Source organism: Anastrepha obliqua, chromosome 1 (genome assembly GCF_027943255.1).
Source record: "Anastrepha obliqua isolate idAnaObli1 chromosome 1, idAnaObli1_1.0, whole genome shotgun sequence".
Taxonomy (NCBI): domain Eukaryota; kingdom Metazoa; phylum Arthropoda; class Insecta; order Diptera; family Tephritidae; genus Anastrepha; species Anastrepha obliqua.
In genome coordinates this window covers 94,493,839-94,518,434 of record NC_072892.1, presented here as the reverse complement: position 1 = coordinate 94,518,434, position 24,596 = coordinate 94,493,839, and the positions used below count along the sequence as shown (strand labels likewise).

General features: G+C 34.2%; 1 protein-coding gene across 4 annotated transcripts; it reads left to right on the top strand.

The window, feature by feature from the left end:
- Nucleotides 1–380: 380 nt before the first annotated feature.
- LOC129252920 (histone-lysine N-methyltransferase PR-Set7) lies at nucleotides 381–4,916 on the top strand. Of its 4 annotated transcripts, none has more exons than XM_054891089.1 (4): nucleotides 381–719; nucleotides 911–1,302; nucleotides 1,490–2,517; nucleotides 2,758–4,916. In XM_054891089.1, the coding sequence occupies exons 2-4, from the start codon at nucleotides 999–1,001 to the stop codon at nucleotides 3,496–3,498; spliced, it is 2,073 nt and encodes a 690-aa protein (XP_054747064.1). In that variant the 5' UTR covers nucleotides 381–719; nucleotides 911–998; the 3' UTR covers nucleotides 3,499–4,916. The 4 variants fall into 4 exon arrangements, with proteins under 4 accessions (XP_054747064.1, XP_054747063.1, XP_054747062.1 ...); XM_054891088.1 differs by having other exon boundaries at nucleotides 383–533; nucleotides 1,451–2,517; XM_054891087.1 differs by having other exon boundaries at nucleotides 383–577; nucleotides 1,451–2,517.
- The last annotated feature ends 19,680 nt before the right edge of the window (nucleotides 4,917–24,596 follow it).

The following is a 24,596-nucleotide window of genomic DNA, read 5'->3' as shown; positions in this document are numbered from 1 at the left end:
CTGACTTGGTATAACCAAAGTATAAAGTCGGAAAACTTGACTAATTGCTGCAAAACGTATATATGTATGTATTACAAATATTTTTCATCGTAAATAATGGCAGCATTTATTTATTCAATACGGGTTCAGAATAGAATAAAGGAAATAAACCGCAATTTAGGCGGAATGCAGTGAATAAAGAATTATAAAGTACTGGAAATTTGTTATTTGCTTAGAAATATGCTGATCGAAATGTTGAATTAATTCTACTACATTCAAACGTATAAGTAAACAGAAAAGTTTATTCAAAACATTAGGAATCAATAAAAAAAAATGTAGCCATTATTTCGCACTGGCCATGCTGTCGAATTTCTTCTTTAAAATTTTAAATCACCGTGGCACCCTGTGACGTTATCTATTCGTTCACTCTTGCATAGGTGTTTTCTGAATGTCTCGCGTCACCATTTATCTCTGTCATGTGGCATTATATTGTCAAATAACAACAAAGCATAGTAATCGAAAGTAGAAGCAGAGGCAGCGAAAAAGCGAAAAAGGTTGGAACAATTATTAAGAGAACATCAGGCTTCAGCTTAAAAATGTAATAAAAAATATTAATGATGATTAAATAATATTAAAATAAAAGATATTAACTAATTAATTTATGGTGGAAATAATAATTTTATAACTCCACACACCAAAGTGCTTATTTAAGGCTGTTTCAAATTGCAAAACAAGCGTCGGTAAGAAGAGGAAGAATAATTGAATGATTTTGGTGGCAACAGCAGCTGCGGCCTAACGTAGTGTGAAGACGATAGCGCGCTTATGGCGCCTACACTGCTTTGCATTGGCAGTCAATACTATTTTTTATCGTTCACTTTGTACCAGTAAAATTTCTAATTCAGAAAAAAAAAACATTTTCCTTTTTTCATAGTTACTTAATAATAGCCAAAAATACGTGCGGAGATCGTGTAGGTGCTTAAGCTTCATTGGAAATAATTAATTTATATATCTGTAAGAAAATGGTGCGTCGTCGCGCCATTAAAGCTACCACGCTTGCTGGCGGAGGTGCGCGAAGTACCAACAGTAATTTGTTGGAAAATGGGGAACTTAAGGCCACAGTCGGCTGTACACACCTGGAAGAGCAATATTTTGCAAGTCCTAAGCGTAAAGATTGTAAAGTTGAAAACTGCTCTACAGAAGTTTTACCTGGTACAGAACAGAAGATCGAAAAACATGTAAAAGTGCACGGAAAAACAAAGTCGTCGTCATCAGGCGGTGGCAAAGCAAGAAGCGAAAGAGGTGGTATCACGGGTCGCACTATTGGTAAGTTTGTTTCGGCGGTTCACGCTGCTCTTAATACCTCATGCTTTACCGCGCTTTTTTAAGTGCAATTTGTTATAAATACCTATATATATAATATTAAAAGTAAAATAAATTAGGTTATTTTATATTAATGAATTTTCATTTCTAGGTGTGCCTTTGGCAACGCGTTCACAAACACGTACTATAGAAAATTTCTACAAAGTTAAAATTGCTGCCGATAATACAAAACTTCAGGAGAGTTGCGAGACAAAATTAGAAACTACAAACGGCGGCGTGGATGAAACATGTTCATACGAAAACTTGCCCCACTACAACGGTAATGTACAGCCATCGACTCCAGTTTCGCCAAATGAACTTAACGACGATACAAATGACACTGAATATTCGGCACAATTAACAGATGATGCGGTCTTCGGCAGTGACTTCCTAACACATCGTTCCCAGTTACGTGATAGCCACTCTTCAACAGGTAGCGCATGTACAAATGCTAGCCACACAGAAAACATATTTCTACAAGAGCCTGTGCTAACACTAAATATCGACAAAACGCCCAATCAAGCTTCGTACTTCAAAATTAGAACGTCACTAGAAGTAGAGCCGATATTTTCATCACCTCCAGCGCTTACGTCTGTATTGAATGGGCGTTTCAACCAAATTGTTACGCTCAATATGCCAAACGTTTCGTCGTGTAAGCATGATCCATTCTTCTGTGAGACGGAAAATATGGCTTTAGCTGGCAGTCACGAAAACGATGTGGTAGAGGAGTTAGTGCCAGAACAGGATAATGATAATGAAAACGATAATGACAATGACAATGACAACAGCTCATGCGATAGTGGCGTTGCTTTCACTACCTCGCTTAAAAGAGATGTGCTGCTGACAGAACATAATGATAAGATCGGTGATCTAGTGGCCGGGGGGCAGACACGTCGAAGGAAACCAGCAACTCCTCATCGTATTGTGTGCCCATCACCAATCAAGACTATGCCACATGTGATCTCACCAACGCATGCTGCTATTGCTACTGGTAGAATCTCGTCACCGTCAGGGCGGAAACTTAACAAAGAGCAATTATCACCCCGAAAATCTCCCCGGCAGATGATGAATGTTTACTCGAAATCACGACGAAGACTGAATCAGCAAAAAGAGTTTAGTGCATTAAATGAGGGAGAAGATTTAACCAAGCTGCTAAATAATGGAATACCTGCAGAAATGGTGAGTTTACATTTATAATTATGTTTGTTTCATTGGCCATTCTTCAAGTTAGAATTGTTACGTCATCTTACTTGAATGTACTATTTTAAATAGCATATCCGTAGTCAATTATAAGACCCATTTTAAGCAGTATATGAACAATAATTCACTGTAGCTGACTTTCAAAGCGTACCAATATAATATATGAATACTTTGCTACATTCATAAAATATTAATTTAAATGATCTCAATTCCATCCAGAATGACAACAATGTCGCTGAGGCTTTGAAGCATGAAGTCGGTAATTATGAGAACCTTGAAGAAGTCTTCACTACACAACCACATAAGTGCACTTTGATTGACGAGAATATAAAACAACCACAAAAACCAATTGCACCCAAAACTCATGTTGTTAAAACGCAACCGCACAAGTCGAAATATCAAAATGGCTTACCTCTGGCCGCAACAAATAATAATCGCGGTTTAAAAGAATTCTTTCCTGTTCGTCGTAGTGTACGCAAGACTAAAACTGCCGTCAAGGAGGAAATGATGCGCTCATTAGAAAAGGCTGTAATAGAAGAGCGAGCCGAGGGACTAAAGGTAGCACACTTTGAAGGTAAGGGTCGCGGGGTCATAGCCGATCGGCACTTCGAACGCGGTGAATTCGTGGTAGAATATATTGGCGATCTCATTTCGATGGCCGAAGCGAGCGAACGCGAGAAGTGTTATGCATTGGACGAAAATGCGGGCTGTTATATGTACTACTTCAAACACAAAAATCAGCAGTATTGCATTGATGCAACCGAAGATACCGGCAAACTGGGGCGTCTGGTAAATCATTCGCGCAATGGCAATCTCGTCACAAAAGTCGTTGTAGTGAAGCAACACCCCCACTTGATTCTCTTAGCAAAAGATGATATTGAGCCGGGCGAAGAGTTGACCTACGACTATGGTGATCGCTCGAAGGAATCACTACTGCATCATCCCTGGCTGGCTTTCTAGAAAAATGATAGAGGATTTGAGGAGGCTAAACCATATTTAGCATTATATGTGCAAACAAACCAAGTGCTTAACGATGAAAGTTGTAGCGGCGAGCAATTATCTGTCAACAAGGCTAGTTAAAATTAATTTTTAAAAATTACTTTTTGCGTGTTTGACGGCTCAAAGGCAGCATAGTTGCACAAAAAAAATTAATATTAATAAAAAGTTGATTCTAATGATAGTTATCTATGATTAGACAACGTATGACTTATATTTAATAGTAATAACAACAGAAATGGTAGTAACTCTAACATTTTATAGACTTATTTCGGTAATTGTTAATGCTTTATTAGTGATAAGTCCAAATACAACAAGCGAAATTAGAGTACGCACAGTGTAACGAACTGGCAAAGTGGCAACGTTGAACGAAAATTAATATTAGCTGGTTTCATATCTTTTTTATTGTACTTGCAAGCAACTGTGTACATTGCTTGGAAAGTTAGTTGTATTAGACATAATCAAAAGTTCCAAAGTGTCGTTAAAGAAATTAGAGCTCATCCGAATTAATATTACAGAATAAAATCAGAATTAAGGATAAAATATTGAAAGTAAGATTTAAAATTTTTCACTTACTTTAGTAAATTTTTCACCTGCATCGTTACACTGTGCCACACTTGTTTAACGCATCATTCTGAATAATGAATAACTGAATTGTGTTCAAATTGCACTGAGCCGATGAGGGAACTCGTGCTAGTTGCGTATGATGACAAACTAAACTAAGAAATTGTGGACAATTTTTGTAGCAGCATTCATACTTTTCTTTTAAATGTGCCACAAGTTAAAATTTTTGTATTGGAACTCCACTATAAAATAAATTAGTTCAATTTTAGTTAAAAACACATACAGTTCAATGAAAATACAACGCCTTCTGCGAACAAAAAGCTGCCATATACGAGGTTTTTTAAAAAAGTATAATAACATTTTTCGCGAAAAATATTTATTTATTTATCAATATCTAGTTTCTCCCTTCAAAGTAACCCTTCAGCCAGACATAATACGCTTGTGCCAGAATTTTACTCAATATTCGGACCACTTCATTTTTTTTATATGATTTTGAGCTTTTCTAGCGATGCGGCCTTTATCTGCTCAATCATAGCAAATCCCCATCATTTCAGGGGTCTTCAGTTTTGGGAACAGCAGAAAGTCTAAAAATGCATAATGTCAAAATATGTCAAATTGGGGACAAGTGTACCAACATAGCAAACAATAACCGAAAATCGAATGTATATAGCCCACGAAATTTTAACAAGCTACCTTTTTTTTAACAAGCCTCGTACATTTGGCTCGCATATACTTATTACATAAGTGCACAAATAGACAGGTGTACATAAAGTTAAATTTATTTAAGAAGACATAAATTATATTAGCAACGCATAGAATATTGTTGTAAAACTATTAAGTTTCATTTGAAAAATTGTATGTGTAATCATAAATAAAAAAATAAAAACCCAATGAAAGTACACGCCAATTATACACTCCTTCAATAACCAATAAAAACACTATAAAAATAATTATTGACACTTAAATGTAGTTAACAATTTACATATACATATAGTGGCCGTAAGCATAAAAAAGTAAAATTCATATCTTAATATTTGAATAACTTGAAGGGCGTTGTAAAATTTGGAAAAAATTATAATTGAATGCCCATCAAATTGGTGTTAAACTCCACAACAGAGAATATTACTTTACTATACCAGCGCACTTATATAACGTATTTTTATAAATGGTGAATGCATGTTTTTGTTTTTATATTTGCCGATATATGTACTATGTATTATCTATCACATGCAAACTAATGTATAATGACCGCAAAATACACATAAAAAAACAGAAAATGATAAAAAATACCACAAATGCAAATGTGGAATGGATAAAGTTTCGCAATAAACTTCATAACTAGCATACACATTAACATAAACATGAATAAAGTTATCTACAAATAATACTGTAAGCTGCTAATGTGTCGGTGCACGGGATACAACCTACTTAGCGCTAAGTTTGCGCTTAAACTAAGCGTAATATGTGCAAAAACAAAAAAAAAACCACTTCACAGTTTAAAATTGAATTGTTCGTCATGTTGCACAAATTGTATTGGCGCTTAAGCAACAAGATGAGCTAGCTCGTATTTGCAGTATTTTTGTGCAACACTGCTGCTACTTTAGTACAATAAAAAAGCAACCGAATAATCGGACGAACTCTGTAATCGACATTTGAGTGAATTTTATTGAAATTTTCTGGCAACTACATTTAAATTCATGCGGATGGGAATTGCAGAACTTGCCCGAACAAATCCCTTTGTAAAATCAAAAAAAATTAATTTTCAATCAATTTATTTTCATCTATATTTTGGATTTATGTAGCTCCCTGTAACAATAGGAAAAATAACATAGCGCTGCCAACTTAATGCTTCCCAAAAAACGCCTAATGTGAAGCTTTGGTGTACATTTTCGCTTTACAGCCCGCTTTATAGTACTTTCTTTGCAGTGCTGCAGCAGTTCTGCATTTACAAGCTAGCTCGATATTGTGTGTGTATAGCCAGTCTCATTTTCTTAGAGCATTTAGAAAATCATTTTTGTTTTTAGGCAAGACGCGCCCATTATTTGCTAAAAAACTATTTCTAAAAAGCGAATTTGTTGACAGATGTACAGCCGTTGAAAAATTCTTAAGAACGATTCAGACTCCAACCGCCAGTGCAGATGAAGAGTTTCAGCTACGCCGAGGAACCCGCGTAACTTTGGCACAATTACGTTCGGGATACTGTGGAAGACTAAACCCACCTATCCAAAATTGACCCCGACATACCAAATATGTGTTCTGCATGTGGAGGCACCTCGCACGACACTAACCACCTTTTCGCATGCCCCATCAAACCCACTCATCTAACACCCCTCTCTCTCCCTCTGGACCCCACCTATCGAAACAGTAAGTTTCCTGGACCTACCGTTAGATGAGTTAGACAAAGACTACATTGCTCTGACACGGTTTAGTAAGTTGATACAACAGCAACAACTTAAGAACGATACCCAGTTCTCTCCATCTGAGACTTTTTCAATAAAACTAAATGCAAAACATTTGCATATTAGGTTTTACTTTGTAAATTTAAATTTTTTTAAATCTATCAGTATTTTTATCCCAGAAAAACATAAATTCTTTTAGTTCATGCACAAAAGTTAATATAATTCGTAAATCCTTCGAGAAAATTACTTAAGAACGAAGAAAAATAATAGTAGACTTATAAAAAATGCGGGCGAAAGTGAAAAGTATACATTAATATTTTATTGAAAATCCCTTTACCTTTATTACTGCTGCGCAGCGCCTTTGCATTGAGATTATTTACCCCTTGGGTACATTAGACGTTTGAAACCCGTCATGCACTTGTTGCCCTAGGAGCGGTTGACTTGTTTTGTTTTTATTAATTTATTTCTGTTCTGCAAATCTTATTACTTGAAGTCATCTTAATACTATATCACTAATATTTTAGAAATAAATATTCTTATGTCTGCTCTAACATACTCCAAGTAACTAGAAATTAAATGCGTTTCATATGCAAATATTTTCGTAAATTAATCCGTACCCAAGGGGTTCAACCTCAACAACATTCAACAGGAATGGGTTCCCGTGCTGCCTTGGCCTTTTCAAATAACTGATCAAATTTGTGATATTCTGCATACTGAGTGCATTTTTATACGTCGTTTCAAAGATGTTCTTATGGGCTTAAGTCGGCACTCGAAGATGCCCAATTCAGGACAGTGATCAAATTGTCTTCGAAAAAATTTTTTGTGATACGAGAAGTGTGCTCCGGATCTTGTTGGAATTTCCAAATCACCAGTAAACTTTCGTCCGCATAAGGTAGCATTATATTTTGAACGTACTAGAACTCATCCATATTATCTTAAATACGATATTGTTCCACAAAAGTAGCCCCACCGCATTATTGAGCCGCGACCGTGCTTTATGACTGGTGAGACGAATTTGGTGTCGAATGTTGCACGTTTTGGCCGCCACACGTACTTCCTACTATCTGGACTAACTCGATTTTCGTTTCATCGCTGAATAGAATATAACGCCACAGATTTTGAGCTCAGGGTATGTGCTCTCAAGAAAACTAAATTCGGCATTTGTCGTTGCGATGCTATTACGAATGACTATTTTCGTGATGGTAGGCCGTGAAACACTGCTTCTGCCAATCGAAGCGCAATTGTTCTTTTCATTATTGGCTATCCCAGGTGAACAAAAGTTTTTTAATGGATGTCAGCAGCACTCGTCCTGGGATGTTGACAATTTAACGGTCTTCCTATTAATCTGGCTAATAGTCTTTCGCCCTTTCTTCTGGAAACGTTTTCTGCTGTTTTATACTCAGAAAAATATTTCAAAGCATTAAAAACTATCGTTTGTGAAAGGTTTAACTGTGTTGAAATATCACTAGGATTGTCCGGTCACGGCGGCCGCGTTGGCTGAATGGGTTGGTGCGTGACTACCATTCGAAATTCAGAGAGAGAACGTCGGTTCGAATCTTGGTGAAGGATCAAAAAATTAAGAAAACGTTTTTTCTAATAGCGGCCGCCCTTCGGCAGGCAATGGCAAATCTCCGAGTGTATTCCTGCCATGAAAAAGCTCCTCTTAAAAAATATCTGCCGTTCGGAGCCGGCTTGAAACTGTAGGCCCCTCTATTTGTGGAACATCATTAAGACGCACACCACAAATAGGAGGAGGAGCTCGAGCAAACACCCAAAAAGGGTGTTTGCGCCAATTATATATATATAGTCCGGTCTTTTGCAACTCTATAATTGCTTTTCGAAGAGCTGGGGTTCAATTTTTCTCTTTCGACATTATAGAGTCGTTCCAACTAGAGTAAAGCGCTGCAGGAATACTCCAGATACTTTAAATTTCACTTACTTACCAGTTACAATATAAAACAGAAAACAATTCACAAAATTTTAGAGGAAGAAATTTTATCATTTATTTTTTTTTCTCACAAAAATATCAGTTCTCGTCATACAAAGCAAAATATTCATACAAAAATAGATAAATGAATGTATTTCAATGAATGTAGTACGAAAAAGTACCGTTACGGCACCGTACTCGATGAAACACGCGCGTAAATGTAGGTATGTTTCCCAACGCATCGTTCTTAAGTATGATATTTTTCAACGGCTGTATAGGTTCACTTTTAAATTGGCATTGGTTGTGCTTCCAAAGGAGCGTTTTATGTTTTTGTTTTTGCTTATGGAGGTTTTTGACTTAACCAAGTGTTTAATGTTTAAACGAACTGCGTTATATTCTAAATACGTACACTTCTCATGTCTAATTAGAAGCATGTTCTTACTACAAGATGCACAAGCCATATCTCTGACGATATTAAAAAAATGGTACATGAGCTACATCATAAAACGATTGTACCCACAACCTGAACGAGTGCCTCTAAAATCCAAAAATAGAATACTCAATATCATAGATACATCTTTCCTATTGACATTGTGCGCCTTTCACGTTTTCACCTCTCTAGAACTTACTCTCAGCTCTCGCTTAACGCTTTTCAAATTCGTTCGTACTAAAAAATAGTTGAAATCTCAAATTAACGAAATAAAGTATTCGCAATGGGTACTAAAAACATCTATATTTGTCCTGATGAAAAGTAATTAAAAATGTTTTGAATAGCTGTATATACATCTCTATATATTAATAATTTAGAATGAGTGCATATAAGTATGACTTTAAAATAATTTTTTGAAAACGTAGTCCTTTGAAGTCCTTTAAAAAACTTAAATTTATGAGAAAATGAAAAACTGGGCATTACTAATATATATAAATTCTATAGCTCCACTTGCATATGCAAATTTTCCTGGATAACAAAAAATTTTGATTTTTGACGCATGGTGTAATAATTCAAATAGTATTTGATTATAATTTGATTTAAGTAATATTGTAATAAGCTTATATTAATACTTAGTTCCATTTGTTTTGTCCGACACTGTATAGGTTTCTGGTATACCCAATTGTTTTTCCCGCACTTTATACTAAATTCAAATTTGAAATATTAATATTAACAAAATGTATTCATATTCAATACCAAGAGTAATAGAAACCATCTACCAAGCAAAAACACAAAATGCCGCCTAATTTTCAACTAATATATATTTTACTCATTTACTGCAAAAAATGTTATAATCCAAAAAAAAAATTAAATAAGTACGCAGAAATTATCTCCAGCTCTTCTTTTATGCCGTGTAAAAAATGCATAGCGATATCTATTAACGGTATCATATTAGATGCAAATGTGCTTTACTTTTACTTAGAGAGGCATAAGTAAAATGAAAACTTTAAACAGCTTTATTGCTCGAATATTTTGTCTTTTGAGTTATGCTGTTCTTCCACCAAACGAGTGATATGCAGTACTTGTCTTTATAACTTTTACATTTAACTTGACACCTGTAAAGTATGTTCGAAATCATGAATAAGTTTGAGATTTTGTCCACTATGCATAACGAAATGTATTCTTTGCTATTCTTATAATAATACACAACGGTTTCAGCAACAACAACAACAAAAGCTAAATAAGTACACATACATATAAAAATACCCTAACTCTTACAAATTCTAACATATGAAGATAAATAGATTTGTAAAAAAATTACACTCAATAGTACTTGTAAAATATAAGCATATAAAAATCAAGTAAGGAAGTTTAAATTCGTTCCGGACCGAACTTTATACTCGTATGCCCACGCACATTTTAGTAAAATTTAATTTCTACTGGCTGCTAATTTTCGGAATCAAGCAAACTCATAGATAATGAGAGTTATAGCTTGTAACAATAGAGGGACGGACAGTAGTTTAGTCTTAACATATAAAAAGTGGGCGTGGTTTTTAAGCCGATCTCGACAATAATTATGTCTGATCTAATTGAGGTGAGGAGGGGGCTTTATTAACACTCTACCTACCGGTATTCCTATATCAATATCTGATGCTTTTAAACACTGCAATGCTGCCACATTTTTATTTATATGTGTGTATTCTATAATATTTCAGCAATATTATAATTTTTAAATACAGCCGCGGGACAAACGGCAGCACATCAACTATTTGACCATTTTTGACTATTTTTTAATTTTTTGGTGGAATTGGGATGGAAAGTTTGATAAAATTTTCTAATTTGTATGGTTTTTTGTCCAGCGAGCTATACTCTTATAAAAGATAATAAGCATAGAAAAAATGGAAAACGACAATTAGTCCAAACTGGTCGAAATGTTGATGTGCTATTATCATTTTCGAGGGCATATTGTGCAACATTCTAGTTTGAAGTATGGTGAGCAAATATTTGACCATCTATATACATATACAAGGTGGCGCGAATTTAATCACCCCACCGGAAGATTTATAATTTTTACAAATTTTGTCATACGTCAATCATATTTGACATTTGGGAACTAGACAGCTGCGGTATACAAACAGACAAGCAATGGAGCACGTAAAGATCAAAATAAAGATTTCTATCACTTTGTTATTTAGTGAAAGAGTTATTCAAAAATGAGATCATTAATTTTCGTAATTGAGTTGCAAATGAGCGGCTACATCCGTCAATTGTCCGGACCCTGGAATTCGTTATGACTGGATTTTTGTTAACAGCAATTTTCGTACTTACTGTAAAGTGTACTGTTTCGCACCATTTATGTCAATATGATAATTGCAATATTTATGCAAATGTCTTGCTTCAGCATTTCGCTCTTTTTAATCTCTTCGCTATCTTCAGGTATTTTGAACTGTTTTTCGCATGTGTTGAGTTTTCTTAGCCATGGAGATTTGATGAAAGCAAAATGTGCTCTTTCGCACACTAGCTTAAATTTCTAATAGAATTATTAATTTTAGAAATATGAAAAAAATATGGCCCATCTCTTCACAAAGTGAAAATTTATCATTTGATTTCTAGGACCAGTTTTTCAGTGCTATTTTAACTTGGTTAAACCCTTCCAAAGTGAGCGTTTAAACTTAGTTTAATTGGAAAGCAGAATTTAATTAGCAATAACGACTCGAAATGATGTGCTTATACAAGATGGCGCAAAATTAATCACCTAATTGGAGGATTTATAATTCTTGCAATTTGCGTCCTGCGGCAATCATACTTGCCATTTGTGAAATAGACAGCTGTAGTGTACAAACAGACACATAAAATTAAAAATAAAAAGTAAATCTTCATCCCACAAAATCTTGTTTTTTTTCGTTTAGTAAAAAAGTTATTCAAATACAAAATCGGATGATTATTTTTGCGCAACCTTGCATATAGCTTAGCAAAATTTCCTAAAATTGGAAAATTCAAAATTTTGTATGTTGCTACAACAACATCAAAAACAAATTAAGATAAGTTTCCATTATTTGGGTGTACTCTACCGAAATGAATGACTCGGAATTATACTTGGCCGCCGGTTATATCTTCAGCAGCAATCGTCAAAGGTTTTTGGGGAATGTCTTATGCCTGTACAACAATTTTAGTTTTGAAGGCAGACATTTACGTTTCACTCCAAACTAATATCGAATGCTGGATTTTCAAGTTAGAGGCTACATTTGTTGCTGGGCCTAGAAATAATTCATGTTGCCTAAGTTGTCGAGCTGTTAATAAAAATTATAAAATAGAAAATAGCACATTTTATTTGCAGCGGTTGGAAATTGCCATTAAGGCAGTCACTTATGAATTTTTTTTCCTTGTTCACTCCCCACGGGAGCATAGGACCTCGACAAGACTCAGTCTTGCGTTGGTTTCGTTAATCTATTTTGATTTCTTATGAATTAGCTCCTTTTTATGAATCTGAATTTTTTTTATGACTGTTATTTGTTACTTAAATTTTATTTCTTCAAAATTATTTAATGTTTCTGATTTTTTTCTTTGAAAATTTCAAGCAATTCGAACTTCTAAGCACTAAAGGTACTTGAAACCATAGCCTTAAACTATAAATTTGATTTTAAATTAGTTTTTTGTCGTTGTTGTTTTGTTTGTTGTTGCTAAAACAGTGAAAATCTCGCATTACGTTCCTTAAAAACAAAGTTTTGCTTTATATTTTTTCCAATTTGTCAATAAAAATTAAAAGTATAATACATATTTTGGGCACTTACCAATAAAAATAATTTTTTTTTTAAGTTTTTTTTTATGTATGCATCAAATTGTTGCTTGTCATCTGTATTTTATTTTAAAATTTTTTAAATTTAAGAATGAGCCAGTTTTAATTTAATTGTATATTTTATTATTTTAAAATTTTTTTCTTTTTTTATACTTTTTCAAATACATTTTTATTATAAATATTCTATTGTGTTGTTTAAATTAAAGCTTGTGTTAATGCATTTGAAATAATTTTTATTATAAATATACTATTATAATTTATTATTATTTTTATAAATTTAGTACTACTTTGTTCAAAAATATTTATATTAGTATATTTTATTTAAAAATGTTGATTAGAGTTTTCTTATGTATTTGAAATAATTTCAATTTAATAGTATATTTTATTCTTGTTTCATTTTGTTTTTTTTTTCATTATGTATTTGTGTTGTTGTTTTGCACTTTACCAATGAATATTAAAAATAGTACAATATTTTGTGCACTTTGCCAATGAAAATGAGAAATTCTGTTTAAATTTAATTTCTTATTTATGTTCACACATTTGACCAAATTTTACTTTTCTTCTGAATTAAATTATAATTTCTATGTATTTACTCAAGAATATTCGAATATTTATGTAATTCAATAATAATAATTTAGTAATACATTTTATCCTTCTTTTTTCGCTTAAGGATAGTAATAATAATTAAATCTTAACCCAAAAAAATATTATATTTTTGTGTAAAAGAATAAAAAAACAATGGAGTAAACTTATTCGTGAACGCAAGATAAAACTCATGTAATAATTATTATTTTTAAGCTAATAATAAAAATTAAAAATATAAAATTTTGTTCATAAAAAAATTATCATAAATCATGGACAACATTTTGAAACTTATATATAAAAACTGATTACTTAAAAAAAAAAAGTAATCCATTACAGCAATACCGATTACAATGATAACAGCGAACATTATGCCCCCTTGCGAGCATATTAATTTGCATCAGCAGCGGAGTACTCGATTTTACAAAGCAAAACAAAAAATGTTACACTGCATTAAATAAGAAATTTAATATATCGTCTAATTTAATTTAATTTTTAAGTATTTTTTTCTTTTACTAACAAAAATAAGCGACAATAAATCAAACCGAATGCCACGAGACATACAAAAAATAAAGCAATTTGAATACCAATAAATGTATAAACAAAAAATGCGTTGCTCATCTGCAAGCAAACGTTTAAGACGAATTTATTTGCTGAATAACATTAACACATTTTCAAATCATATTAATATTTACTTTTTTCCGTCTCAGCCGAATGCGTTCTGTCGCAAAGTTATTAATAACTAAACTTGCAACAAATTATTTAGCGTATTAATTATAGCATTAACAAAGTCAAATCATAAAAAACAGACATACCTAAATTTAAGTGAAATGATTTATAAAAAATAAATTAGTTTGTATTTAAATAGTATATCAAATATGCACTGATATTCACAAAAACAATATAAATAAATAAAAAAAATTAAAAAGTACAATTTGTATATTTAATATGAAAGAATAGCGAAATGATAGAAAATGAGAAAACAAATTATTACAGACATCCGGGTTCACAATAATAGCAGCGCGGTATATTGCAATGATTCAACTATTTATTTAGCAGCAGATGGAACAATGGGCGCGTTAAGGTCAAAATAAAGATCTTCATCACTCGAAAAAATTTATTTTATTGAAAATCAAAATTGAATTATTAATTTTGCGCCATCATGTATAATAAAGCGCAAGTGAGGTAGCAAGTGAAGTAGCTCAAAAATTCCTTTGATTTAAAAAAAAAGCGCGATTTCCCATACAAAATTTCTCTCCCAAAATCTGAGATTATAAAATAATCCTAGATAATAACGAACTTTCTTGACATACAACCCTGTGTTTTCTGTGTTAGCGATAATTATTATTACGAATGTAAGGAGAAACATCAAAATAAAAACTAAATGAAATGGATACCGGCAAAGGAAACAGGTCTGTAAACATAATTCTAATAAATTAAAATAAATTTTTGTTAAATATTATTGATTAGCGATTCATTTTACAGAAAAAAGCGTTTTGTCTTCTTATTACTTATTATAAAATGTTATATAGAATATCCCATGCGCATTGATATTTGCATGTTTACTACTGTTTATTATTAGCAGCCAATTAATTGCGCAATTAAATTAGCTATTCCTTCTTGTATTTTCTTCATATCGTTAATAATAATTAAACAAACCAAATACACCGAAATATTAAACCAAAATAATTTCTATGAAGAAAAACCTCTCAAAGTAGTATTGACAGCTGACTGTCAATTTTGCAGGTAATCTGCCATATGTGAACGGGTAGATTAGTTTGGTGGACTTATAGGTGATTAATGCTTATGTGAACGTATTATTAGGCATATGGTAAACAACCTGCTTGGACACATTAGTGATTTTGTTTTGGTATCATATACTTTTGGTTTGCCTGATTTTGTGCCGAATAATCGTCATTTGCGGGAAGTGTTGATTTTTCTCTTGCATTCGAAAAAAAAACGGCGGCTGAAGCGCATCGAGAGCTACAAAAAGTTTATGGAGATGCTGCTTTAAGTGAAAAAACGTGCTGAGATTGGTTCCGTCGCTTCAAAGATGGTGATTTTAATGTTGACGACGGTCCGCGTGAAGGAAGGCCAAAAACCTTCGAAGACGCTGAATTGGAGGCATCGATTTCAATTGATGTGATTGAGCCGAGCACTGCGCGAGAAGTGGCTGCAATACGCGGAGAGACATGAAGAAATGATTCTACAGCATGACAACGCTCGGCCTCACGTTGCAAAACCCGTTAAAACCTACCTGGAAACACTGAAATGGGAAATCCTACCCCACCCGCCATATTCTCCAGGTATTGCGCCGTCCGATTATCACCTGTTCCGGTCGATGGCACATGGTCTAGCTCACTAGCAATTCCATTCATATGAAGACATCAAAAAATGGCTTGATCCGTGGATAGCCTCAAAAGATGAACAGTTTTACCGCGACGGTATACGAGATCTACCAGAAAGGTGGGAAAAAGTAGTAGCCAGCGATGGGCAATACTTTTAATGATTGTATTGAATCTCACCATTTTTTTACAATAAGGTTGTATTTTCATCAAAAAAAAAAAAAAAAATAGCGAGAACTTAGTTGCGCACCCAATATGTAGATAAAACTTTGCAATGTGAGGAGCTGTTATTATTGCGAACACGGATGTACATATTTAACCAGGTAGGGCCAATCTGTTGTGCTGCAAAACAAAATTGTGCGAGCAACTTCGGCTGCCACGTCATCGGGTACTCGGCAGTCGAATTCTGCACGATCATTTCACATATATTCACACACTCGTCCAATCAGTCGTTGTTCAACGGCAACGAAGTAACATAAGTGGGGGCTGTGTCGATTTTTTCGCATATCACTAACACAATCTCAGTTTTTTCGTAAAAGGTAACATCAGCCAATCAGATGATTCCTCCAAATTCACTGAGTGCCGGTTAACCGTCTAATCTTGTCCCCACCTTCTGAATTTTTATACGTGATATTGTACTCGTAGAGTAGGAAATGCCCTGACCGTTGCCCTGACTGTTGAGCTAAGTAAACAAGTTTCCAATAAGGGTGTGTTTAGAAATGCATTAAGGACGCAAACTGTTTTTGCAACACTGCAAACGACGAGCGTTTTTTCTTTAATTTTTAAAGCGATAATTGGTGAAACGTTAATTTGGAAAACATTTTATGTAATATATTTTCATTAATTTGAGTACAGTTAAAATTTAGTTGCTTCTTAGAGTGCAAGTAAATATGGAAGGTGGATTTGCTAGTGGAAAGAGAAAAATGATCGTGCTATGGAATGAAGTTGTGGAAGAAATAAAAAAAATTAACAAAAAAGTTAACATAGGCAGACATATCGTGCAAAGAACAGTTTTAAATATGCTGGCACCGTATAAACCCTTCCTCCGTTAGGGAAGCAACATCTTGGCTATATTTGGAAGATTTTGACACGGTGTATGCCATTAATACTTCGGCATGAAATTTGCACACGTTGTGAGATCTGTCATCGATATTACAATGATTAATTATTCTCCGCCGAATTCAGGTCGTAGATCCGTACACCCTAGAAAAACTCCAAGCAGCGAAATGTTGACGTTTTTTTTTCAAAAAATAAGGTATTAACAAGCAACCGCGACTTGACATAGCAATGGCTATGGGGAGGGAGAAGCTTTCACTGGAGAAATAAAGATCAACAAAGCGTTGCAGTATTTAAAATACTATTACACCATTTTTTATTGGTCATAAAATGAATTTGTTCGTTTAGTTCGTTTCAGAATTGGAATTAGAAAATACCTCTCCGAGTTCTTTGATACCAAACGAGGTTTCAAACATTGTAACTCTCTGTCGCGTGACTTCTCTAACCTGATGCTATAAAATATTGTGTGAGCCCAGAACTTAATCGCTCAGGTAATTGTTTGCGTATGCCGTTGGTGTGTCCAACTGGCGCCGGTTAGTACCAGAAAGAAAGAAACGACTGGCGTACTTTGTTAAACTAGGCCAAAATCGTTTATGTGGTTATGTGCGCCTATCAAGAAGAAGAAGAAATGTAAAATGTACTTAGGGGGCGTCCATAAATTACGTGAGATGTTTAAGGGGGGGGGGGGGGGGGGGGCGGGGAGGGTCGAGTCAAATCTCATCTAATCTTACGTTGGAGAGAGGGGGCGGTCTCGGCAAATATCACGCAATTTTTTTTCTGATTGAAACAAAAAAAAAAATTATACTATTTTGGTCCAGTATCCAGATTGTACATGCTTAAGATTTAATCTTCAGCGTAATCGTAGTATGATTAAGATCATTCACTAATTCGTTCGAAAGAAAATAATTTCATTCATACTTCGACGTTATACATTACTACATTACTGCTGTCAAACCACTATATTTGTTTTATACCAAATAGCTCAATTTAATCTGAATTTACGGTACAGTGTAGCCCGTCGTTTGTTTTCGCGCCACTATCAGCCGAACGCGCGACTCGATGAACAAGAGCGTACGAGCTGAGTGGCAGCGACACACGGACAGGTTCCAACCTTCTTTGTTTAGAGAGAGCCAATATTTACTCCAGGTACATTGCAGTTGATTCATATCAAATTTTTATGCGTGCCAATTTTTTTTTTTTTTAGTTTTTTAACGAGCGCGAATGTCAACAAATTTTTATTAAGAGTTACAAAGGGAAATTGTGTTTAATTTTTTTTTTAGGTTGTGAAATGCGATGATCAGAACTGCTGCAGCCCACGCCGGAGTGATCTGCATATGATTCTTCACGACCGTTTTCTGCTACCTCCATACCCTATCACTTAGGTTGATTGACGTTTGATAATTCCGGACTTTAAAGAACATGACGGAAAGTCATTTGCTCCATTTCTAATACGCCTACCGATTCAACCACTGAATGCCTTTATCAGCACGCCTTATGATCTCTATTGCCCTAGTATACGTGATGATTTAGAGAAAATATGCTGCAGTACATGCGGTATTTACTTCGCATCTATCACAAGAGCTGCAGAGCACAGGCGAGCAGCTCACATTGCACCAGCTAAGCAAGCGCGTATGTACCGCAAAGTGCCACCCTCACGGATTGTCGCAAAACGAGCTAATGAGTTACTGTGCGCAAGCGTCAACGGCTTAGAGTGGCTAGATCAGAACGATTTTGAAGGAGCAGATGATTTTACTGAAAATCATATGGACATGTTGGTCCCAATAGTCTCTCTTGAAATCGCGCATGATTCTCCATGGACTGAATTAGAGTAGATATTCTTTTTTAATCGCAGTAGTTACGATTTAAGTCTTCTACTCGTATTGTAAAATTTTTATTACACTTATAACTCTCAGCAATATTGATTACTAGTCTTAACTAGTCGTAAATAAAAGCACGAAGCAATTTTTTTTTCTTTTTACACATAAGAAACCCACATTTTGAAAAATCTCACGTGAGATTGGGGGATGGGGGAGGGGGTTGAATAAAATCTCACGACATCTCATCAGGGGGGGAGGGAGGTACAGAAAATTGAAAAAAACACCTCACGTAATTTATGGACGCCCCCTTATACTTTTTTCTAATAGCGGTCGCTCCTCGGCAGATGGCAAACCTCCGAGGGCATTACTGCCATAAAAAAGCTCCTCACAAAAAAAAAATTGCCGTTCAGAGTCGGCTGTAGGTCCCTCCATTTGTGGAACAACATTAAGGCGCACACCCCCCGATTCGAGCCTACGCTCTTTCGAATGATAGTCACTCATCAACTCATTAAGCAACGGCTACATGTACTCACAGCTTATTTGATGCAGAAAAAACAAAATTTTTTAAATATCAAAAATATTTTATGGTATTTCCATCACAGGGAAAAGTCTTATATCTTTTTATTTTTACATGTTATTTTATTAATATTATATTATATTATAAAATATTATTTTCTTTAATAACAAAGAATAACAAAAATGTTTCTTCATAAGAAAGATAAGGCAAATTACCTACAATAATTCGGTTACAGTTTTGAGGTTACAGCTTAAAAGATGCACTAAATTAAAAGTATTCAAAAAACATAAACACATTAACATATTTCGTTTTCATGATTACGGCTAATACTTAGTGGGGTATCCCTATTGATTCATATCAGCTTTTAATCGGAACTAATTTTATCCCATTCTTCCTGTAGTGCCCGTTTCTGATCAGAAGCATTAAAAATATTGTGGTTTCTCATTTTATTTTCCAGCGCTGACCACAAATTCTCAATAACGTTGAGATCTGGACTCTGTGAAGGTGTCTGCACTAGATGTGGGCAGTTCCAGATAAGCCAAGTTTTTACAATTAGACGTATGCTTGGGATCGTTGTCTTGGCAAAACCTAAACGAATCCCTAATGCCCATTTTATTCGCACTTTGTACTAAATTATCTTTTAGCAGATCCAGATACATCTCTTTATTCATGTTTCCTTTGATAAATGTTAAATTTTCGACGCCTGAATGGGACATGCAACCCCATACCATCACACTGCCCCCGCCGTGTTTAACTGTAGAACGCAAATTACATGGTTGAAGGCGGTGTTTGGTTTTCTCCGAACGCAGGACTTCCCATCAGACCTAAAATGGTTAAATTTGCTTTCATCCGCAAAAACAGCGGATTTCCAGAACGAAATGTCTTTGTTCAAATGTTGTATGCAAATCTCCATTCTTTGTTTTCTATTACGAGCATTAATCAACGGCTTATTTCGGGCAGTCCTACCATGAAAAGTTTCTTCGCGCAGAACTCTACGAAGAGTTTCAGGGTTACAAATCTTGCATATTTTTCGACTTCGTCCGTTAATTTTGGAGCGCTTAAATCAAGTTTTTCTTTAACTTTGCGAACAATCCACCTCTTATCTGCATCATTAAATATTTTATTTGGCGCAGATCTGCCCTCATCTTGTATCCTGTTTTCGTGGCGAAACCTCTCTATAATGTGCTGGACAGTTGAGGAACTAATAGCAACAATTTCTGCAATTTTTCGTTGGCTTTTCCCCTTTTTATAATAACGAATAGAGTCTTTCCTTTTTTCAAGGGAGGTCTGTTTTCCCATTTTAAAGAATTTAAATTTTTTCAAATTTTCTTTACAAACATCTTTTGAGAATGACTTATCATGCAAAGCTAAACAGAAAAAAATACATTTCACCGTTATTGCATTCTCAGAGAAAATATCATATAAAACACATCATCATTTAAGCTGTGAGCATATTTTGATGAGAAAACTATTTGTTTCTATATTTTTCAGCAAGCTTTGTTTTTGTTATTGTTCTTTCTGCAGTGGTAAACAGTACATACATATCTCATTACAAGTCGTATACATTTTTTTTATTAAATTTAATAAACATCGAATCATTTTCTTTTTTCTAAAAAATTATTACCTGCATCAAAAAGGCTGTGAGTCACTGCATATATGTATGCATACCATATCCATGTGCACGACAATGTAGACATCGGCCACACCACCCACTGTAACCAGAAAGAGGCTGTTCATAGCTACACTAAGTTCATAGCTATATATTTGTAGCACAAAAGCGTTTTTTTTTATTTTTCATTGATAGATGCTGAAGTGTGTAGTTGTGCAAGCTCACACTTCAAGGGCACTGCGATGCCATTGACGCTAATGACGTCTATATTTTCAATAGATCAAATGCGATGTGCTAATGACTGACACTGGCCCTAAATCCCCCTTTTAACGACACACCGCTGCGATGATATACATACATTACTTGCCCTTCGAGAGATACATATGCCTAGGTAGACTAGGCAGCATACGAACAGGGCAAACGATCAGAAAATAAACTTATGAATGTATGAATGTATAAGTCGTTACCAAAATGCAAAACAGGGCCTAATCATCCACAATCACAGTTATATGTATGATAGTATAAAAGTATAGAAAAAACTATACTCTACACATACATACATCTATCTACACTTGTGCTAATATAATTAACTCATTTTATCTTCTTTCAATATCCGCAATATTTTTCATGGGAAATTATTTTCGTTAACTTTTTATAAAAAAATATAATTCATTATATGTATCAATTTTGTAATCATGAAAACCTCGAAATCAAAGTCTCCAACTTCGCAAGAAATTCACAAAAATTTCGTAAACTTCAAGAATGTTCAACGTTTTAATCGGAGCATTTAGAAAACTTCTGGGTATGCCTTTTTATAGTCCTTTAAATTTGTGTATAAAAAAAACGTAAGTTTGAAGTCGATTAAAAATCGAGTCCAAATCTGTCCTTTATGCGATGTTGAGCATTATACGCAAAACAAATTGTCAAAAACCAACACGATTTTTGAGCAGCTTAAAATTAACACTTTTTGTACTAAAATTGGATGGTCTATATAACTGCATATAGAAATATCTGCGCTTCAGAGTTGGTTTAAAACTGTTGGTCAAGACACGTCACAAATTGGAGGAGGAACTCGGTTAAACGCCCAAATAGGGTGTAAGCGCCAACTATTTTTGTTTGGGGAAAAATAAATCCATTATTTCCTCGGTAGATGGCTGTTTGATCGATATCTCGTAAAGTGTCGATCAAACAATTTAAAATTTATGCTCGTTGTTAAGGTGACGTTTCACACTAAACAAATTCTTTTGCTGTTTCTTGTTTGTTCCATTGAGTTGTGCGTTACAGGGTGTGAACAATGGAAGTTAAAAAAGAGAAAATTCGGTACATTTTACAGGTTTCTTTGATAAAGACGAAAATGCAAGCCAGGCCGCTGAAATTGCGAATGGTGTTTATGATGCCTATACTGTAACAGCTAATTACGTCGTGCAATTTTGGTTTCGTCGATTCCGTTTCGGGATGTTAAAGAAAATAGGTCTGTTCATGAAGTAAATAGCTAGTTGAAACTATTACAAATTATCACGCTTCGTGTTCATGTACCTAAAAAACTTGCAAAGTAGGGGAAAGTGAGAGAGCAAAACGGCATTTAATTTTAAGGGGAAGTTGCATGTTTTTACGGGATAAATGTTTAATTGTAAGAATTTGCAAGTGAGAAAGACAGCTGATCGCAAAGTAAAAATAAACGGGGACTAAAATTTGCAAATTGCAGTTGCTAATGGAATGTTCTGCATCTGACAGCGAAGATGAAGTGGAGCGAATTATTGTGAACAAAATGTAATCAAGTGATTCCGAAGCTCGTTATTTCGCATTTTCTTTGCTTTATTTTTTTTTTTTTGAAATTTAGTACGAGGCAGTTCAAGTGAAAAAATTTTTAATTTTTGTGCTTATTCCTGCCAACAATTTAATCAGCTGTTCGTAAAACTTGTAAATTGTTACTGGTTTTGCGTTCATGTACTTTTTTTGACATTTTTTTCGTTGAGAGAAATTCTTGGAAATTAAGCTACTGGTATTTTTTACATGAACAGATCAAATGTTTCAAACTTTAAAAAAATTCGTATCGCAGAAATAATCGGCATGTTAGTAGTCGTAGCATCGCCCAGGTGCTAAATATGGACTATAAAACTGTTTTAAGACATTTGCACAAAATAAAAAATAATGGATTTATTTTTCTCAATCAATTTAATAGGATCGAAATTCTGTGTGTACAAAATTCTAAAAACAAAATTCTGCTTTTTAAAATTCTGCTTTCAACATTCTGTATTACAAAATTCTGTATTAAAATATAATGTTAACAATGTTAAAGAGGTAATGTAATTATTTAATTTATTATTTTTATTATTTTTTATTATTATTCGAGATATTAAATAAAAAATAATGATAATAATTTTTTCTTCAGTTTCGATAGAATCCACAGTATTTTTGCGTAGAACTTTTTTTCGCGTTTCCAATTTTTTGCAATTTACAGAATTTTGTCACCCAGAATTTTGTAATACAGAATAATGACACGCTCCCAATTTAATATACTTGTATATATAACTATTATACATACCCAGAAGTTTTCTAAAGACTCTGAGTAGCAAATTAAAATTTTTTATTTAAATCTACTAAATTTTCTTTGGTTTATAAGAATTTTGTACAAAGTTTCGAATTTTGATTTTAAGGCTTTTGTTATATAATTAATTATATTTCTATAAAAAATGTACGAAAAAAATAAATTTATCATGCAAAATTTTGTGAATATTGCAAAAAGTTGAAGTGAGTTAAATATGTGAACACAAGTATATGTATGTACAGCCATGGACAGATAAATAGCACATAGTTTCTAATAGTACGAACTCTCCGTTGACCAAATAAATTTGTTTGTTTACATTTATTACCGTTATTAAGCTTACATCTATGCGAGGAATTTACCGTTTTTTTTTTTCGATGGAATTTTTTGCGTTCCTTTTTTATTTACGCTTATTGCTGTTTGGAAGTGGAAACAAAAATAGCATATTTTAACTTGTGCAGCGGAGAGTAAAACTCTAGTATTGTTTCAGCGATTTTTAGTATAATTTTTTGTTTCTTAAATAAAATTTTAAAGTAATAACTAAAAATGGGTCGTGGAAAACATTGCCGGCGGAGAAAAGAGCTCTTATATACCGTAAGAGTCAAAACGGAAAAAGCTATGCAGATATAGGTGAAATGATGATGTGCTCTCCGAAAATGGTTTATAATGCTTTTAAGTTTTAGTTAAGAAAGATTCATCCAATCGTAGCAAAAAAACGGAAGGAAAACCAAAGCCGCGAAAAACTGATGTTAATGTGGCTAGAGCTATTATACGCAAGAGCAAAGCAGATCCTTTTAAGTCGGCACGGCAATAATGCTTGAAATAAACCAAGAATCTGGTCTACAGGTGTCCAGAAAGCTTGTAGAAAGGCGATTTAACGAAGCCCAGCTGTTTGGCCGCATAAGCAGAAAAAAACCACTCGTCTCAAAAAGACATATCAAACACCAACTTGCCTTTGCAAAAGCCCACAAAGACAAATCTATTCAGTTTTGGAAAAACATACTTTGGACCGACGAAACCAAAACAAATAGGATGGGACCTGATGCAAAAACTATTGTACGTCGTCCAAAAAATCAAGCGCTATATCTGAGGCTTACAAAAAAGACGATTAAACACGGCGGCGGAAGCATCATTGTTTGGGGAGCTTTTTACTGACATGGTGTTGGAGCGGTTGTTCGCGTGGTTGGTAAAATGGATAGATTTCAGTATCTGGATATGCTCCAGAAGAAAATGGAGCCATTTGTGTTTGAGTTTGTGCCGGTAAATTGGACATTTATGCGGGACAATGATCCAAAGCATACAGCAAAGACAGTGAAGCAATGTCTCAGGAGAGAAAAAATTAATGTACTGGATTGACCGGCGCAGAGCCCTGATTTGAATCCCATAGAAAATTGGTGGAATGACGTTAAGGTCAAAATCGCTAACAAAAATTTTAAAAATTTTGATGACTTGTGGGCCGCAGTTGAAGAGGTTTG

Bases quoted from the DNA above. Each gene is read 5' to 3' on its own strand.
- LOC129252920 (XM_054891088.1), top strand. From the start codon at position 999: ATGGTGCGTCGTCGCGCCATTAAAGCTACCACGCTTGCTGGCGGAGGT. The intron at 1,303-1,450 runs GTAAGTTTGTTT...TTTCATTTCTAG, and splicing joins TATCACGGGTCGCACTATTG to GTGTGCCTTTGGCAACGCGT. The intron at 2,518-2,757 runs GTGAGTTTACAT...AATTCCATCCAG, and splicing joins ATGGAATACCTGCAGAAATG to AATGACAACAATGTCGCTGA.